General features: G+C 40.2%; 1 protein-coding gene across 4 annotated transcripts in view; it reads left to right on the top strand.

The window, feature by feature from the left end:
- The window catches only part of LOC105226995 (titin), a 358,359-nt gene that overhangs the window by 240,034 nt on the left and 98,471 nt on the right, over positions 1 to 19,854 (top strand). For all 4 annotated transcript variants that reach the window (XM_049458988.1, XM_049458990.1, XM_049458989.1 and 1 more), the window contains exons 26-35: positions 5,706 to 7,281; positions 7,360 to 7,589; positions 7,659 to 9,023; positions 9,093 to 11,894; positions 11,953 to 15,908; positions 15,986 to 17,588; positions 17,655 to 17,942; positions 18,015 to 18,252; positions 19,325 to 19,496; positions 19,575 to 19,761. In XM_049458988.1, the coding sequence (XP_049314945.1) occupies positions 5,706 to 7,281; positions 7,360 to 7,589; positions 7,659 to 9,023; positions 9,093 to 11,894; positions 11,953 to 15,908; positions 15,986 to 17,588; positions 17,655 to 17,942; positions 18,015 to 18,252; positions 19,325 to 19,496; positions 19,575 to 19,761 (12,417 nt within the window). The remainder of the gene's footprint in view (positions 1 to 5,705; positions 7,282 to 7,359; positions 7,590 to 7,658; positions 9,024 to 9,092; positions 11,895 to 11,952; positions 15,909 to 15,985; positions 17,589 to 17,654; positions 17,943 to 18,014; positions 18,253 to 19,324; positions 19,497 to 19,574; positions 19,762 to 19,854) is intronic.

Here is a 19,854-nt window from a genome sequence, read left to right as displayed (position 1 = left end):
ATTTTCATTTAAAAAAATTTGGCGGCCATTTAAAGTGCTACAAGTATTTTCCACTAAAAAGTTCCGCCATTTTATATGCCAAAAATATGTAGAAAGTTTGAAAGGAATCTGTCAAGCAGTTTTGAAATGGCAGTCTTTGGAAAAGTAGTTCTGAGAAAAACACGTCTAAAATTTATAAGCTAAAAAAATTACGAAAAAGATTACCTTATATTGTCAAATAACATATTGTACATCATCCGAATGCACAAAAGGTACGATTAAAATTACTCAATCCATATTTAAGAAATAAATTCGCAAAAAAAGTCATTTTTTACCATGAAAACCGACTTTAAGTGCCTTTATTTATCATATTTAATTTTTATGACTTTAATTTCTTTTTAATAAATATTTAATATTATTTTCATAAATTCTTCAATTCCATATTATTTGGTATTTTATTTTATTATTTTTTTTCCTTTTTTCAAATACATATTTATTATTATTTTTTTTAAGCATCTTAAAACGTTCAAATTTGAATTAATATTATTTTTTATTTTATGCTTTTACCTTATTTCAGTAAAAAGCAATATATAAAATAAAATGTCCATACCATTATATATGTTATTTTTTTTATTTTAACTAAAATTTTCTTTATCTTTTTTTAAATTTTATCAAGTAAAATTTTAATTAGTCAATTTTTTACATTTCCGAACAAATTCTTTCCATAGAATTTTTTTTATTAATTTTTTATTATTTTATTTTTATTTATATTATTTTTGATTAATTAGAATCAGCAGCTTAATATGCTATATGCATATACATATGTTATATATCAGCACCTAAACAACACTTTTCATAAGTTTAAAGGCGAATAATAGAAACCACTCAAATTGAATAAAAACTAAAGTTTCGGTTATAAAATGGTTATACATTGGTTATGTCTGACAGCAGAAGCTGAAAAATTTATGCTACATACATATGTGTATGTATGTATGTAGTATAATGTACTGAATCGTAAGCAATAAAACTCAATTTCGATATTTTGATGATACATTATTTTGCATTTTTAGAGAAAAACAAATATTGTTGTAATTAATTCAATAAGTAAAATTTTCTTTCATACAAAAAGAACTTATTATTTGCTGTCTTAAATATTTTCCATTATTAAAACCAAAATCATCCAAACATTTTTGGTATATGCAAGAAATGATAATTTAAACATTTCGTTAAAAATCATTAAAATATTATTTAAAAGCCAAAGTTCATAAATTAAATATGGTCTACCGTAGGATATCTGTCTTTATTACCCCTTTTAATTATCAATAAATGCATTGATTATATTTTAGTTTATATGAATACATAATTCAGTGGCCAAATAAAATTTCAATGATTTTTATTTTCAATACGAAAAAACTAGTGAAATATACAATTACTTTTAAACCGATTTCAACTGCATTATTACTAGTTTTAGAAGATTTACGACCATAACTAGTAAAAAAAACAAGAAAAATTTATTTTTAATTTAATTTTTTTTTTTTTTTCATATTATAAAATTTCCTTATCCGGCTTTTTTTTTTTAAGACAGAAATATTATTTCAACTTGAATAACACATAAAATCGGCTTATTGCTTGTAACAGTTTGAAAAGCACTACCGTGGCTTCCAAACTCTTGCGAGCAGTGCAAATTCAATAGAGGATGCGCCGAAGGATATGGCGTAACATTTTAATTTTAGTTGTATTTGAAAGGTTTAAAGAAAAAATTAATATTTTAAACATAAATTCAGGCAAATATTGAATAAAAATTAATTTAAAATTAAATTTTTACGACACAAATATGTATATATTATTATAAATACGAAAAATTAATCAGATATACATTTTTGATAACATACTTTCTCTGTCTCAAAAATTAAAAAAAAAAATAAATAAATAATGATTATATGTATTACTTCCTTTCGCAAATAATCCATAAATAAAATTTTATTAGAAAATAATCACCACAACCACTCAAAAATCACACTCTAAAAGCATTTATGCGTTGTTTGCATCAGCACAGTCATTTGTGGTATGAATCAGTTGGAAAATTTAGAAGCTCTGCAGCTAAACATATACATATGTATAATACATATTTATTTTGTGGTGAATTGTCATGGTGTCCACTCATCACCGAGCGATTTGTCAGCTTGCCAAAAATGCAGATTCATATACATATGTTCAGCACTTACATATATATGATAAGCTGTACATATGTATAATATGTACATACATACTACTATGTACAATTTAGAACATGGGTGTGTTGGCACATAAATATTTACCGTTTACATATATACTAGTGTACATACATACATATGTATATATGCTTGTTTGAGAAAAATATTATGGCTCACACCACTTAATTTTCTCAAATGTCTCTATGTATGTATTGGTGTCAATGAGCTTTTTCGGATATTGCATTGCTCAGCGCTACAAGGTCGCTCTTGCCATTTTGCCGGTGACTGTTCGTCGTTGGCAGTGTGATCAGTTGGCACTTGCCCAGCGCTCATAAGCTGACCACACTTGGCACCGGCGATGAATTGTTTGATTAGCCATTAGAAACGGCTCCCACCTAAGGATAATTGGTGACGAATCCGCATATTGACGCAGCACTGTCATAAATTTATGCAATAAAAGTTTAATATCATTCATATTTATTGGAAAAATTTTGTTTTTGAAATAAAACTTAACTTTAATTTAAAATAAAAATTTAGTTCCCAAAGAAATCTTATTTATTGCCAAAATTATTTTATTTTAATTTAAGGTTAAGAAAGTGTCATTAAACTATGATTTAGTCAAAATTATATTATTTTGCTTCTAAATTTCGAAATAAATATTTAAATGGACAATAAATATATACATAAATCGTTCATAATGGAATTTGAATTCATATCGTCACCTAAAATGTAAAATAATGTAACATCACTTTTCATAAGTTTAAAGGCAAAGGAAAAGCGATACAATAGAAACCACTGAATTGAAAAAAAATTGAAGTTTCGGTTATGAAATGGTTATATATCGGCTATACATATATTGGTTATATCTCACAGCTGAAGGTGAAAATTTTATGCTACCAAATTTTGAGAATTTGAGTTTTGGTTATAAAGTCGTTATATATCGGTTATAAATTGGTTATATCTGACGGTGGAAGATGAAAATTTTATGCTACATACATACATGTAATATGATGCAGTGAATCGTAAATAATAAAAAAAAACTGAATTTCGATATTTTCGATGATACGTTGTTTTGCATTTAAGGTGAAGATTAATGCCTAAAAATTTATATTTTCATCAAGATAAACCACAGTTAATAAATACGTATAATTTCTTTTCATAATAAAAACCACAGCCTGAATTAAGAGATTATCATAGCGATTTTTGTATAAAAATCGAACGCAATTTAAAAAAAAATATGGTCTTTGAATTTTCAAAACTCGAAAAAAATACCTTTAAACATTTCCGTAAACGAAAAAAAGTATTTCATTAAAAAAATTCCTAATATTTACGATTTTTTCTATGCCTTCCTTTGAGAAATACGTTAATTTTTCCCGATCTATTTTTCGTAAACGAAAGGTGCATTTTTTTAAAATATTTCTTTTTCAATTTGGAACTATGTTAATGGAACCCTTTTCAAGATATACCAAATTTATTAATTTTTTTCTAATAGTTCAATATTATTGATATTTATACCTAATTAGACTCCAGATTTTTATGAGAACCTTTTCGAATCAGAAAATAGAGTGAATATGCTCGATAACTACATATATTGTTATAAATAAATTAACGCAAGATTCAATTAACCAAAACTCTTTCAAGCAGATAATTTACTGCCTGACTGAAAATATTCCTCGAATGGGTAATTAGAAAAGCTGCGAAAATATCCTCCAAATTATATTGAAGTTCCGAATTATATAATTTAATATAATTAAAAAAATTATTAATTTCATAAGAATTTTTTGCATTTAACCTACAGAATCTATGAAGACTTAATAATGACTCAACGACCGACCCGCGGCAAACAATGGCAATCCTTAAAGCATGCTTATCTTTCAAAAGTTTAATAAATTTGTCTTAACCTACAGATTAAGTATTATGTTATAAAATCAAGTCAGAATGAATCACTTTGGATGCTAACCCCAAGCGAGTATGTGATTAGCTCATGCAAGAGGGTGGTGTGGCGAATCGAACACGTACATATAAATTGCTAATTGAGTCAATTTGTTTGTCAAGAGGCCCCACGTTGACTCAAATCAAACCGTTTTATTTTGAAAAATATATAAATACTTTTTTTTTCCTCTCAATATTTTTATAATTTTATTAGTTTAGATAATTTTTCAAATACCAATAGCACAAAAGTAAGAAAACCTATAAAAGTTCTTCAAAAAAATGTCCTACTTTCAAAATTATATTTTACACATATTAAAATTTGAAAATTGTCTATGAAAAATTACCATGGAAAAGTATCTAAAAATAGATCACATTCCACAAGTCGACACGCTTTCCTCCAACCACTTGACACACATAAACTCATCACACTGGCGCTTTTTAGTACCTTGTCAACTATTGGCCTGGCCCTTCACACCCAAAAAGCCATCAATCAGAAAAGTGGGTCAATATATTTGGACGCACTAAATACACGCAGACAAAATAAAAATAGGCGTTTTCAAAAATGCCGAGAGACTAAGAGTAAATATGCTCTATGTACATATATTGCTTTAATGTGTTATATAGTCAACTCGCTCTAACACACGGACGCTTAGTTGAAGCAGAAAATTTCCCAAACATTTTCAATCAAATGTGTAGTTGACTCTTTTATGTGGCGACAAACAGCTGATAGCACCTGCGCAATGCTTACTTTCAGTGCGAGTATGCGAGAGAGAATTGCAGATCAGCTGTTTCGAATTCGAAATCTCTTATTATTATTTCTCGCAAATTTGTGGCTATTTTTAAGAACGATATTTTCGAAATTAAAAATAATAACATTAAAAGTGAACCGAATTGTAATGAACTTTTTGGCAATCTAAAAAACACAGAAATAACTCAGCGGTGAGTCATAAATTTGGGAGGCGTCCGTTGGCAATCTCAGAGAACAAGATGAAATGGCGATACCAAATATTGACATTGGCAATCGAGAGCAACACGCCTCGAGGCACTCGAACTTTAAAAAACAAAATTTTAAGATTTCAAGAGCCCCTACTCTCTTATTTTCATACATACTTGTAAATTATATGGGATATACTACATACTTGTATGTATGGCATATATCCCATATCATATATATATGGAAACATATGCCCTCAAATTTATTTAAGTACCCTGTATTTTGAAACTCTTGTTCTGAGTACGAAATTTTTTACTTCCTTTCAACTTTTTTTTCAATTTTCTTATTTTGGTTTTTAATTTATAGACAGTTTTCAAATTTATTTTTTCAAAATTCTCCCCTATTCTAAACATTCATTTGCCGGCACGTAAACAAAAATTTTCAGTGAAAATTTTAAACAAGCTTTTAGAGCTTGTCCAAATTCTCAGTGTAGGACCAAAGCTCGTTAAATGATTCCATCATGAAAAATGGTGCGCATTTTATTCGCAAATTCTTAAGAAAATATTTTAGCTGCTTCTCTTGTAAGCATAAACTCACGATTTCTAAATAAAACTAATTGATTTCTTTAATTCTCTATTCTCTTACAGTACAACATGTTGGCGCAGGCGGTGCCTACACTCCGCCCGCACTGACTCACATCTACGGTCAAGGCGATATTTCACCACCGATCTTTGAGCAAATTTTCAAGAACGCCCGTTTCGCTCAGGGCGGCAATGCCCTGTTCGAGGGTAAACTTCGTGGCAATCCAAAGCCATTCGTTTCTTGGACCCGAAAAGGCGCACCACTTCTCGAGTCGCAAAAGTTTCGCATGAGCTACAATGAGGCCACCGGTGAAGTGTCGCTATTGATTAATCAAATCGGACCCGGCGATGAAGGTGAATACACATGTACGGCGCGCAATCAATATGGCGAGGCCATATGCAGTGTTTACATTCAGCCAGAGGGCGCACCAATGCCTGTACTGCAGCCTGTGCAAAAATTCGAAAAGTCATTGTATACCAACGGCTATTCGTACTCTTCCGTCGAGGAGGAGTTCCGTGTCGATACATTTGAGTATCGTTTGCTACGTGAAGTGCAATATCGTGAGGCTATTACACGTCGTTCGGCATACGAGCTGGACCAATATCTGACGCAAGAATTGGATCGTACCATGGGTCCAGCACATGCGCCACAAATTAGTCAGAAACCACGCAACTCGAAACTTATTGAAGGTTCTGATGCTGTTTTCAGCGCTAAGGTTGGCTCTAATCCCAAGCCACGCCTAACTTGGTTCCATAATGGACAACGTTTGGTAGCTTCGCAAAAATACGAGACCACTTATTCCAGTGGTATAGCAACGTTGCGTGTTAAGAATGCCACCTACCAGGATGCTGGTCATTATACATTGCTCGCCGAGAATACACAGGGTTGTGTAGTCTCTTCGGCCGTTTTGGCTGTCGAACCAGCTGCCGAAACCTCACACGAACCGAAGCCGGTCGATGTGACGGCTGAGCAATTGGAAGCTGGTAAAGCCTTACCACCCGCCTTCGTTAAGGGTTACACCGATCGCGAAGTCACTGAGGGACGCATGACACGTTTCGATTGCCGTGTGACTGGTAATCCCTATCCGGAGGTTATATGGCTGATCAACGGTCGTCCTGTTAAAGACGATGTGTCGCATAAAATACTTGTCAACGAATCTGGTAGTCACTCGCTAATGATTACCAGTGTTAGCCGTTTGGACAGTGGCGCAGTACAGTGCTTGGCGCGCAATAAGGCTGGTGACGTTGCCATCGAGGCACAATTGAATGTGTTGGAGAAGGAACAAGTTGTCGCACCACAATTTGTGCAACGCTTCAGCACAATGACCGTACGTGAAGGTGAACCCATCACCATGAGCGCCAACGCCATTGGCACACCCGTGCCACGTATTACATGGCAAAAGGACGGTGTGCAGATTACATCGACTGCTGAACGTTATATTGGTATTGATGGTGGCGCTACATGCTTGGAAATTCCACGCGTCAAAGCCACCGATGCCGGCTGGTATCAGTGCACAGCACAAAACATTGCCGGTTCGTCTGCGAATCGTGCTAGACTCTATGTAGAAGTACCCAGAGAACAACCAACGCCTGAGCAAAGACGTCTCAATTTGCCACGTCCAACGAAAGTCATCGAACCAGAGTGAGTAAACTAATTCCAACGTATAGTATATATCTCGCAATATCTTAATTTTATTACTTTCTTCTTTCAACACTAAAGGCCCGTGCCTGGTCCAGAGATAATTTACCTACGACATGTAGAACGCGCAAAGCCACACTTGCGCCCTGGTGAGGAAGACCGTGTCTACCCACCACCACAATTTATTATACCATTGCAAAATGTGCAACAGGTCGAGGGTAACAGAGTGCACATGGAGGCACGTATCGAACCAGTTGGTGATCCAACTATGGTCGTAGAATGGTATCTGAACGGGCAACCATTGGCAGCAAGTAAGTTAACAGCTTACAACAAGAATTTATTGGTTCTTATACTAATTTAACTCTCTCTGTTTCATCTAGGCTCACGCGCTACCTCTGTATTTAAGTTTGGTTTCATAGCGCTCGATCTTTTGAGCATTATGACACACGACTCCGGTGAGTACATGTGTCGCGTCACCAATGCAGCCGGTGTTGCCGAATCCCGTGCAATTCTCTCTGTCATCCAACGTCCCTCTATCGAGCAAAGCTCTCAGAATCCGAATAGTTTGCAATATATCAATCAATTGGAGGATTACTCACGCTATCAGCGTCAGGAGAGCTCTGAGGAACTTATGAAGCAAGCACCAGTCTTTATTCGTCCATTAAGAGATTTGGGCGATTTCGAGGAGGGTAAAAATGTGCACTTTGAAGCTCAAGTTACGCCGGTTAATGATCCCACCATGCGTGTCGAATGGTACAAGGATGGCCGTCCGATAACTGCTAGCTCGCGAATCACTGCAATCTTCAACTTCGGCTACGTCTCCCTAAACATCTTGCACCTACGGGCTGAAGATGCTGGTTCGTATACAGTGCGTGCAGTCAATCGCGTGGGCGAAGCCACCAGTACTTCGAACATCCGTGTGAACATACGTTCCGAAGTAACCGCCGACTTGGGCATACCCGAACAGCAACGTTATATTGAGAAGGTTGAAGAGCTGGAGGACTACAGAAAATCCCAGCAACGTCGTCATGTACAGGAGGTGCCTGAACCAATCGCACCACCACAATTCAAAAGTCCAATCCAAAATCAATTGGACATACGTGAGGGCGCACACGCTCACTTTGAGGCACGTCTTGAGCCCATCGGTGATGCTACTATGCGTGTCGAATGGCTGAAGGATGGCCAACCGCTAGAAGCTAGCTCACGCAGCACAACCTTCTTCAACTTTGGTTATGTTGCACTAACCATTAAGCAACTGACAATTTACGATGCCGGCACTTACACTTGCCGCGCTTACAATGCCATCGGTCAAGATACAACCACCGCACAATTGACCGTTCTTTCAAAGAAGGATATCGTCTCCGATTCTCAACATCCCGGTGGTTTGGAGAAGCTACAACACTTGGAGGACTCAACGCGTTACGGACGCACTGAGGAGGAAGAGACCAAGGTTACACAAATACCACGCTTCCTTGGTCCAATGAAGGGCACCAACAAGATTTTGGAGGGTCAGCGAGCTCACTTCGAAGCACGTGTCGAGCCACAAAGCGATCTTAGCTTGCAAATTGAATGGTACCATAATGGACGTGCCATTAGCGCAGCCACACGTATACAAACCTATCATGACTTTGGTTATGTGGCTCTAGATATCTCACAAGTACGTGCCGAAGATGCGGGCGTGTACACTGTTGTAGCCAGAAATAAGTTAGGTGAAGCACAGTTGCAAGGAACAATGGTAGTAGAAAGTAAGTTCAAACTCTGCTCCAAAGATTTCTGAAGCATTAGATCTAATAACTTTTTTCATTATTCTACAGCTCGTTCCAGCATAGATACATCTAGCATGCACCGCGGTCTTTACGAAAAGACTCAAAACTTAGAAAACAAACCATTTGTTGAGCCTCATTATGACATCGAAGAGATCTCCAAGTCGAAGCCGATCTTCGTGCAACCACTCTCCGATCACAAACCGATTCACGAAGGCAAAAATATACATTTGGAATGCCGTCTGGAGCCAATGGGTGATCCCACCATGCGTGTAGAGTGGTTCCACAATGGCCGCCCCATTACCGTAGGCTCACGCTTCCGCACCTACTATGACTTCGGTTTCGTTGCATTGTATATTGTACAGGCCATTGCAGCCGACTCAGGCGAGTATACCTGCCGCGCCACAAATCATTTGGGCTCAGCACACACCTCTTCCTGTGTACGTATTATTGATCGTTCGGATGTTGTGACCGAAACACAAAACGAAATGTCGTTGGAGCAGATTCACCAACTGGAAGACTCCACACGTCGTCGCCATCATGTCGAAGAAGACATAACCGTTATGCAGGCGCCACAATTCACACGTCCGCTACATAATATCGAAACTGTTGAGGGCACCAATGTACATTTGGAATGCCGCTTGCAGCCGGTGGGTGATCCCAGCATGCGCGTTGAGTGGTTCGTTAATGGTAAACCCGTCAAGACTGGTCATCGTTTCCGTCCAGCATATGAATTTGACTATGTTGCGCTCGATTTGCTCGGCTGCTACGCCGTTGATTCAGGTGTGTATACCTGCCAGGCACGTAATCAGCTTGGTGAAGCCGTTACCTCATGCTCCGTACGCATTATTGCTAAGAGCGATCTAATCTTGGAGACGCAGAACGAATCTGGTCTGCAGAAGATTGCTTATTTGGAGGATTCCTCACGTTATCGTCGTAGCGAATTCGTTGATGAGATAGTTAATGTGCGTCCACGTTTCCTTACACACCCCAAGAGTCTGACCAACACACGCGAGGGTGGTCATGCTCATTTCGAATGTAAAATCGAACCTGTTACCGATCCTAACCTGAAGGTTGAGTGGTTTAAGAATGGTCGTCCCATCACAGTCGGTCATCGTTTCCGTCCCATTCATGACTTTGGTTATGTAGCTTTGGACATTGTTGATTTGATTTCTGAGGATTCTGGTATTTACACTTGCCGCGCCGTCAATCTGATTGGCTCCGATGAGACGCGTGTAGAATTGCAATGCCGCAGCAGTGAACAAATTGTTACTGTTACACAAAATGAAGCCGGTCTCGAGCAGATCCATTATTTGGAGGATCGTTCGCGCTATTCGCGTCGTGAAGAAATCGATGAAACCACGAAACAAGCGCCAGTCTTTACCACTTCTTTGAAGAATGTCGAAATCAAGGAAAATCAACGCGCACATTTCGAATGCCGCTTGATTCCGGTGTCGGATCCAACCATGCGTGTCGAATGGTATCACAACAACTTGCCATTAAAATCTGGCTCGCGCTTTACTGAAACTAACAACTTCGGTTTCGTAGCTTTGGACATTATGTCGTGCTTGCCCGAGGATGCCGGCACTTACACTTGCCGTGCCTTCAATGCTGTCGGTGAAGCTATAACCTCAGCTGTTGCTATTGTTCACACCAAAAAATCCATCTACTTGGAATCGCAACATGAGAGCGCTTTGCCACGCCTACAACATTTGGAAGATGGCGCTAAACGTCAACGCATCAGCGTACAAGACGAGGTTGTCAACCAGGCACCAGTTTTTACTTTACCTGTGCGCGATGTACGCGTCGCCGAAGGTCAAGCCGTACACTTTGAAGCACGCTTGATACCTGTTGGTGATCCACACCTGAAGGTTGAATGGTTGCGTAATGGACAACCGATTGAGGCTTCAAACCGCACCACCACAATGCACGATTTCGGTTATGTTGCATTCAATATGAAGTATGTGAATCCAGAAGACTCAGGTACTTACACTTGCCGTGCTGTCAACGAACTCGGCCAGGCTGTCACCTCAGCTTCGCTCATTGTTCAATCGAAGACTTCGATTCAACTGGAAACTCAACATGAGGCGGCTATGCATAAGATACATCAACTAGAAGACCACACCCGGTACCAACGCCGTGAAGAAGAAGAATATGTAGTTAGCCAACCACCACGTTTTGTCACGAAACTAATTGGCCCTACCAACTTGGTTGAAGGCCAAAGCGCGCACTACGAATGTCGCATTGAACCATATCCTGATCCCAACCTCAAAGTAGAATGGTTCCATAATGGCAAGGCGTTGAGCACAGGTCATCGTTTCCGCACCACTTACGACTTTGGTTTCGCCGCTTTGGATATCCTTACCGTTTATGCTGAGGATAGTGGCGAATATACCTGCCGTGTTACCAACAACTTGGGCGAAGCTGTCAACTCTATTAACCTCAATGTACAGTCGAGGTCAGGCATCATCCGCGAAACACAACACGAAGAAGCTTTGCAAAAGATCCAGCACTTGGAAGATGAGTCGCGCTATCAACGTAAGGTTGAAGAAGATCAATTCTTGGCCGAACGTCCACAATTCGGACGCCCATTGCGCAATGCTAATGTGAATGAAGGCACACCCGTACATTTGGAAGCCACCTTAACACCTGTGAATGATCCAACCATGAAGGTGGAATGGTATTGCAATGGCACGCCAATTCAAACTGGACATCGTTTCAAGACCACATACGATTTCGGCTTCGTCGCTTTAGATATTTTATACACACATGCTGAAGATACAGGCACTTACATGTGCAAGGCTAAGAATGCCGTAGGGGAAGCTGTCACGACTTGTGCTGTAAACGTAACAGGTAAGTGTCGATCACAGGCACAATCAAATAATTTGTTAAATAACTAATTTATTTACAGCAAATAAGACATTGGACTTCGACACTATGGATGCCCAGCGTTTGGAGAAGATTCGCCAACTTGAGAATTATGCACCACCCACTAAAGCCGTAGTGGAGGAGAAGGGTCAGAAACCGATATTCTTAACACCGCTTAGCAATTTGGAACATCTTAAGGAAGGCGAACATGCTCATCTGGAGTGTCGTGTCGAACCAATTAATGACCCTAACTTAAAGATTGAATGGTTCTGCAATGGCAAACAGTTGCCAACTGGTCACCGCTTTAGAACTACACACGATTTCGGTTATGTCGCTTTAGATATCTTGTATGTCTATGGTGAAGACACTGGCACCTACATGTGCAAAGCTACCAATTTGCTTGGTGAGGCTGTCAACACCTGCAATGTGCGTATATTGAACCGACGCAGTATGATTCTGGACACCCAACATCCAGATGCTTTGGAGAAAATCCAAAAATTGGAATCCAAGTCTGCACCGGCACGCACCGAACCTGGCGATTTGCCCATCGGCCCACCACACTTCACAGTCGAACTGCGCGGCACCACCGAGATCTTTGAGGGTCAAACTGCGCACTTTGAGGCACAGGTTGCGCCCGTTCATGATCCCAATTTGCGCATTGAGTTCTATCACAATGGCAAACCACTGCCATCGGCTTCACGCTTCCACATTACTTTCGATTTCGGTTATGTTTCTTTGGATATTACACACGCTGTGCCAGAAGATGCTGGTGAATACTCCGTCCGTGCTATCAACAATTTGGGTCAATGCGTTTCTTCAACTAGCTTGAAGGTCAACGCACGTGGTACTATTATTTCGGAAAGTCAACATCCTGAGGGTTTGGAGAAGATTCGTAAACTCGAATCGAACGCTCCATTCCAACGTCCCGAAGTAGAAACACCTGGCACCCGTCAACGTCCAGTGTTTACTCAACCACTGCAAAATATCGATCGCATTAATGAACATCAAACTGCACACTTCGAGTGCCGCCTTATACCGGTTGGCGATCCAAATCTAAAGGTGGAATGGTATCGCAATGAGAAGATCATTGAGGATAGCTCACGTATCACCAAACAACATGACTTCGGCTTTGTCTCTCTGGATATTTCGCATATTCGCAAAGAAGATGAAGGTGTTTACATGTGTCGCGCTGTCAATCCGTTGGGTGAAGCAGTTACTACCGCATCTATGCGTGTAGTTTCTGAAGCCTCAATTCAAATGGATACCCAACATCCAGATAGTATCAGCCGTATCCATCAACTTGAACGCCCATCCCAACCACGTGCTGAAGAACCAGAACGTGCTTTCGAGAAGCCAATATTCACGCAATTACTCACCGGCCCATCAGAGTTATGGGAGGGTCAACATGCACACTTCGAGGCACGTGTCGTACCAGTTGGTGATCCATCACTGAAATTCGAATGGTATATCAACGGTGTTGAGCTGCAAATGGGCTCACGTCTACGCACCACACACGATTTCGGTTTCGTTACACTCGACATTAACGCAGTGGTGCCTGAAGATGCTGGCGTATACATGTGCCGCGCTTATAATGCTGCCGGTGAAGCTGTCTCCTCTACCGCTATGAAAGTTAAAACCAAATCTAACATTGCCGGCGAACCTTTGATTCCCGAATCGTGGGAAGCCATTCGCCTGAAGGAGGCTGCCATGAACCGTGTACCAGAAATGTTTGTAGACACAACACCACAACAGGCACCAGTCTTCACTACACATCTACAGAGCTACGATAAGCTCTCAGAAGGTCAACATGTACTGCTCGAAGCTCAAGTTGAGCCACGTGCTGATCCAAACTTGCGTATTGAATGGTTCAAAAATGGTATTTCACTTACCACCGGCTCCCGTATACGCAGTACCTTCGACTTTGGCTTGGTTACACTCTCGGTTAATGGATTGCGTTCGGATGACTCTGCCATTTACACTTGCAAGGCCACCAACCAAATTGGTGAAGCTGTATCGACATGCAGTCTCAAGATTGAAGATCGTCATTGGTTGCAAGGTGAGTCACTACATCCAGACTCTTTGCCACGCATTGGAGAATTGGAAGCACCCAAACCAGGACGCCCAGAGGCACCAGAACCAGTTTACGAACTGCCTGTGTTTACTACACATTTGAATAATATCGAATGTAAGGAGGGCGATAATGTACGTTTCGAATCGATGGTCGAGCCCTCTCGTGACCCAACAATGCAAATTGAATGGTCCTACAATGGACAGCCGCTACAAGCTGCCGCTAAATTTAAGTCAATTTATGACTTCGGCTACTGCGCTTTGGACTTATCGAACACCTATCCAGAGAATAGTGGTGTATACACGCTCAAAGCAACTAACAGCAAGGGTTCAGCCACTACATCTGGCACACTCAAGTGCACAGGCGGTAAGACCTTCTACTTGGACACCCAACATCCACAAGGTGAAGCCGGTTTGGAGGCTGTTAAAGAAACTGAAGAAGAATTGGCCAATCGTTATTCGCGCCAAGTTTCGAAACCTGAAACCCAATATCCAGCACCAGTTTGGACCAAACCATTGCAAGCTGAGTTCCATCTCTCAGAGGCACAAGCCTTGCATTTGGAAGGTAATGTTGAACCTAAGGAAGATCCTAATCTCTTCATTGAATGGTACTTCAACGGCAAGATTCTACAACATGGCTCACGTTTCAAGATGACAAGTGAATTCGGTTTCGTCACCATGGACTTAACTGAGGTCTACGAACGCGATCAAGGTATTTACACATGCAAGGCATACAACAAGGCTGGCGAAGCCTTCACCACTACCACCATCTTCTGCACTAGCAAGGAAAGCATAATCGAGAAGACACAACATCCAAAGGGTGCAGAAGGTTTGGAACAGATTCAAGACTTGGAAGAATCACTACGTAAGGATGGCACAAAACCAGAGAAACCAGAAGAAGGTATGGCACCACGCTTCACCACTGAATTCATTGACATCAAGGATGTTGGTGAGGGTGAGATTGCTCACTACGAAGCCAATCTTGTGCCAACTGGTGACCAAAGTATGGTCATTGAATGGTTCTATAATAGTAAAGTTTTGGAGGCTAGTCATCGTGTGCGCACCATCTACGCTTTCGGCATGGTAGCTTTGGAAATTCTTGGCACCAAGATCGAAGACTCGGGCACCTACACTTGTCGTGCCACCAATAAATATGGCAGCGCTGAAATTAGCTGCGTTCTTGAGTGCGTTGAAAAACCACGTGGACAGAAACCACGTTTCACCTCACACATTCAATCATTGGAGGGACTCAAGGATGGACAGTCGGCTCATTTCGAGTGCACACTCATCCCAGTCAATGATCCCGAACTTAAAGTTGAGTGGTATCACAACGGAAAACTGTTACGCCACTCCAACCGCATTAAGACCGTATCCGATTTCGGCTATGTTGTTTTGGATATTGCTTATTTGCAAGATCACGACAGTGGTGAGTACATGTGCCGCGCCTACAATAAGTATGGTGAAGATTTCACACGCGCTACACTCAACTGCGGCGGTCGTGGTGGCGTCTTCTATGACAGTTTGCAACCCGATTCACTGCCAAGAATTCGTGAACTTGAATGCCCACAAGGACAACAGGGCGATACCGGTGCACCAGTGGTCACCGAACCACCTAAATTTATTACACAAATTGCTGATATCACAAAACTGGTTGAGGGACAGAGTGCGCACTTTGAAGCACGTCTTACACCGGTCACCGATCCAGATCTTAAGGTGGAATGGTATTTCAATGGCAAGAAGTTGCCACATGGTCATCGTTTCCGCACCTTCCACGATTTCGGCATTGTAATCTTGGACATCTTGTACTGTTACGAGGAAAATTCAGGTGTATATGAATGCCGCGCCGTCAACAAGTACGGCGAAGATGTGACACGCGCCACGCTGAAGTGCACATCCAAGGCCAACTTGATTCTGGACTCACAACTGCCACGCGTAAGTATTTCAAATATAAATTTCTTAAAAATGGACAAAATAGTAACCTTCTCTTGTATTACTATTCACCTTTACAGGGCATGGAAGGCGGTTTGGAGAAGATCGCTAACCTAGAATACAGCATGGTACGTACACGCGACGAAACTGTTGAGGAAACTAAGGGCAAAGCACCCGTTTTCACCGTACCACTCGAGAATATCGACAATATGCGTGAAGGCGAGAATGCACACTTCGAGGCACGCGTCACACCGACCGACGATCCACGCTTGCGCGTTGAATGGTTCTGGAATGGACGTCCACTTAAAGCTGGCTCACGTTTCCGCACATTCTGCGACTTCGGTTTTGTTATTTTGGAGATCTCACCTGTTTATCCCGAGGACTCTGGCGAATATTCTTGCCGTGCTATCAATGAATACGGTGAGGCTGTAACCACTGCCACCATGAAAATACAAGGCAAACGCAGCATTATCATGGAATCTCAACTGCCCAAGGGTATGGAAGGTACTATTGATCGTATTGCCGAACTTGAGGGTCTTGGTGGACGCAGCACAGAATTCGTGCCTGAAGATGATAGTGGCAAGCCACCAGAATTTATTACAACACCATTCGATATGGTCATCACGGAAAATTCGCTGGCGCACTTCGAATGCCGCTTGCAGCCAGTTAATGATCCAAGCATGCGCGTCGATTGGTTCCACAATGGCAAAGCTTTGTGGGCTGGTTCGCGCATCAAGACAATCAATGATTTTGGTTTTGTCATTTTGGAAATTGCCGGTTGTTATCAACGTGATACCGGTTTGTACACTTGCAAGGCCACCAATAAACATGGCGAGGCGACAGTTTCATGCAAATTGCAAGTCAAGGGCCGTCAAGGCATCATCGTTGAACCACAATTGCCTTCGAACTTCCGCACAGGCACCGAAAGCCTACAGAAATTGGAGGAGAGCATGCATAAGCGTGAAGAAATCGTCATCGATGAGGAGCAACCGAATCCACCTAAATTCATTGAGGAAATTAAGGATAACCTCGATGTACCCGAAGGTGGTCCAATACACTTCGATTGTCGTGTTGAACCTGTTGGCGATCCCACCATGCGCATTGACTGGTTCTACAATGGACGTCCTATGCCCACTGGCTCTCGTGTACATCAGCTCAACGATTTTGGCTTCATCGCTATGGATATCGATTACATTTATATACGTGATGCTGGTGAGTACACTTGTCGCGCCACCAACAAATGGGGCACTGCTACCACCACTGCCAAGGTTACTTGCAAGAGTAAGCATAGCATTGTGTACGATACACAATTGCCTGATGGCATGACGGCCGAGAAGTTGAAGGAACTCGAACGTGGTCGCATACCCGATGTACCCAGGATTGAGGAACCCGATTTCGGCCCACCAGAATTCATTACGGAAATTCAAAATGTCACCGCTGAGGAATCCGAAGCTATGCGCTTCGAGTGCCAAGTGGAACCGAAGACAGATCCCAATTTACGTGTGGAATGGTATCGCAATGGCAAGTTGTTGCCCAGCGGTCACCGTTACAGAACCATTTTCGATATGGGCTATGTGTCACTCGATATTCTTTACGTTTACGCTGAAGACTCTGGCGAATATGTGTGCCGTGCGGTGAACAAACATGGCGAGGCGCGCACCAAGGCGACAATTTCATGCAAGAGTAAGTAGACAAGCTAGAAAAATATTCCCAAATTTTTGTTACTGACCATTTATTTTCTGCTTAAAGAACTACCAACAATTATGCTGCAAAACCAAGTGCCACGTGGCATGAAACCCAATGAAACACTCACTCAAATGGAGGCCACCATTAAGAAATATACTTCAGAGGTGCACTTGACCGAGGATGATCTCTTCGATCCGGATCGCAAACAACCACCACGCTTCGTTACACAAATCAAGGAACAGACCACGCTTACCGAGATGGCAAAAACCAAATTTGAATGCCAATTGGCGCCAGTTGGTGATCCGAACATGAAGGTTGAATGGTTCTTCAACGGCAAGCCCTTGTTATACAGTGAGTATCAGTTTTCTCGAAAGCATTCAAAAACCATACGTTTTTGCTAACATTTTACGTTGCATCTCGCAGAGAATCGCTTCCAACCCATCTACGATTTCGGTTATGTAGCCATGAACTTCGGCTGGGTCTATCCAGAGGACAGCGGCGAATATGTGTGCCGTGCCACCAATCTCTATGGCAAGGATGAGACTCGCGCAATCATTAAGGTCTCTGGAAAGCCTGGCATTGTCTACGACTCACAGTTGCCAGCTCATATGCAGGAGACATCTATTCAGCGCATTCGCGAAATGGAAGCATCTTGGCAAGTGTAAGTATACTGCTTTACTTTTTTTATAATCAATAAATAATTTTATAATAAACGGTAGTTAATAAGCAGTATGGATGTTAGGCGTTGCCACCTTTTTTTAAATTTATCGGATTTATATTTTAGCAGCAGTCATTTGTAAAATGAGGTTTTTTGATAACTGATGTTGAAAAATCTTTTAAAAATTTTTGTAATTCATCAACCAAAAGATTAGGGTTGCCATTTTAACTATTTTAATACAGATTTACATTTATCTTTATTAAACATTTTCGCAATATACAAATATTGAGTTACAACATCAATATTTATATTATTAAAGCATTTAACTAGCAAACAGTGTTGCCATATTTTAAATACAAATTTATAGTATGGGTTGTTTTAGTAATTAAGACATTAAATTTCATTACCAATAAAATTCATTACAAAATTAAAAAAAATTGTTCGGTCTGGCAACACTTTTTTTAAATTTCAACTATAATTAGTTGATAATATCAAATTATACAAAATACTGATTCCCTTAATTAGAAATATCTAATTTTCGCAAATATTTTCAATATCAGTAATCGTTTAACAGAGTTGCCATATTTTCTTGAAAAATAAAAATTAAAACTTCATTTTTTGAATCAAATTTTAAGAAAATAATATGTAGTATTTTCAATAACAATAATTGTTTTAGCAGAGTTGCCATATTTTTTCAAACAAAAATTGACAAACTTAATTTTTTACACCAAATTTTTAGAAAATAATACATAGTATAATAAAAAATAAGGAGATATAAATATATTTTAAGAAAGGGTTGCCGTGGTTATATATAATTTGGGATATTAGACCAGTGTTGCCGCATATTTTCTTTGATAGAAATTAAATTTAATATTGCCATATTAAAAAATAGATTTCGATTATTCGATAGATTTTGAAAAATTCATTTCCATAAAACTAGTTTCCTAAGAATTTTTTGAGTTATAATCATTCGAAGCAGCTTAGCAAGCTTATTGCTAGTTAATGGAAAAAAATTTTTGAAATTTCACAAACATAATTAAATTTATACAATCTCGATATCAAAATATTTCGACAGTGTACCAGAGGAGGTCGATCCCGATGCAAAACCACGAGCCAAACCAACTTTCGTCAGCAAATTGGAACCACAAACCGTTGAGGAGGGCGAACCCGCACGTTTCTGTGTACGCGTAACTGGCCATCCACGTCCCAGAGTTATGTGGCTCATCAACGGACACACCGTTGTGCATGTAAGTCAATACAACAATAAAAAGGATTAATAATTATCAGTACCAGTTACTAACGGATATTCTCCCCACAACAAACAGGGCTCACGTTACAAGCTAACGAACGATGGAATGTTCCATTTGGATATTCCAAAAACACGACAATACGACACAGGCAAAGTCGAAGTGATCGCTAGAAATTCGGTTGGCGAATCGATCGCCACCACCGAACTGAATGTGGTCGAACGTTCAGACGATTATCGCGGTGTATTGAAGAATTCACCACGTCGTAAGTACACGCTGGATACCTTATGTACATTTACTTACATAGCACTACAGAAATTAACACAACTACTCTTAGCTTTTCTAATACGAAATTAGT

The sequence above is a fragment of the Bactrocera dorsalis genome, chromosome 5, assembly GCF_023373825.1.
Source record: "Bactrocera dorsalis isolate Fly_Bdor chromosome 5, ASM2337382v1, whole genome shotgun sequence".
Lineage (NCBI taxonomy): Eukaryota > Metazoa > Arthropoda > Insecta > Diptera > Tephritidae > Bactrocera > Bactrocera dorsalis.
Note: the sequence above shows the minus strand (reverse complement) of the source record. Positions and strands in the feature narration are given on the sequence as shown.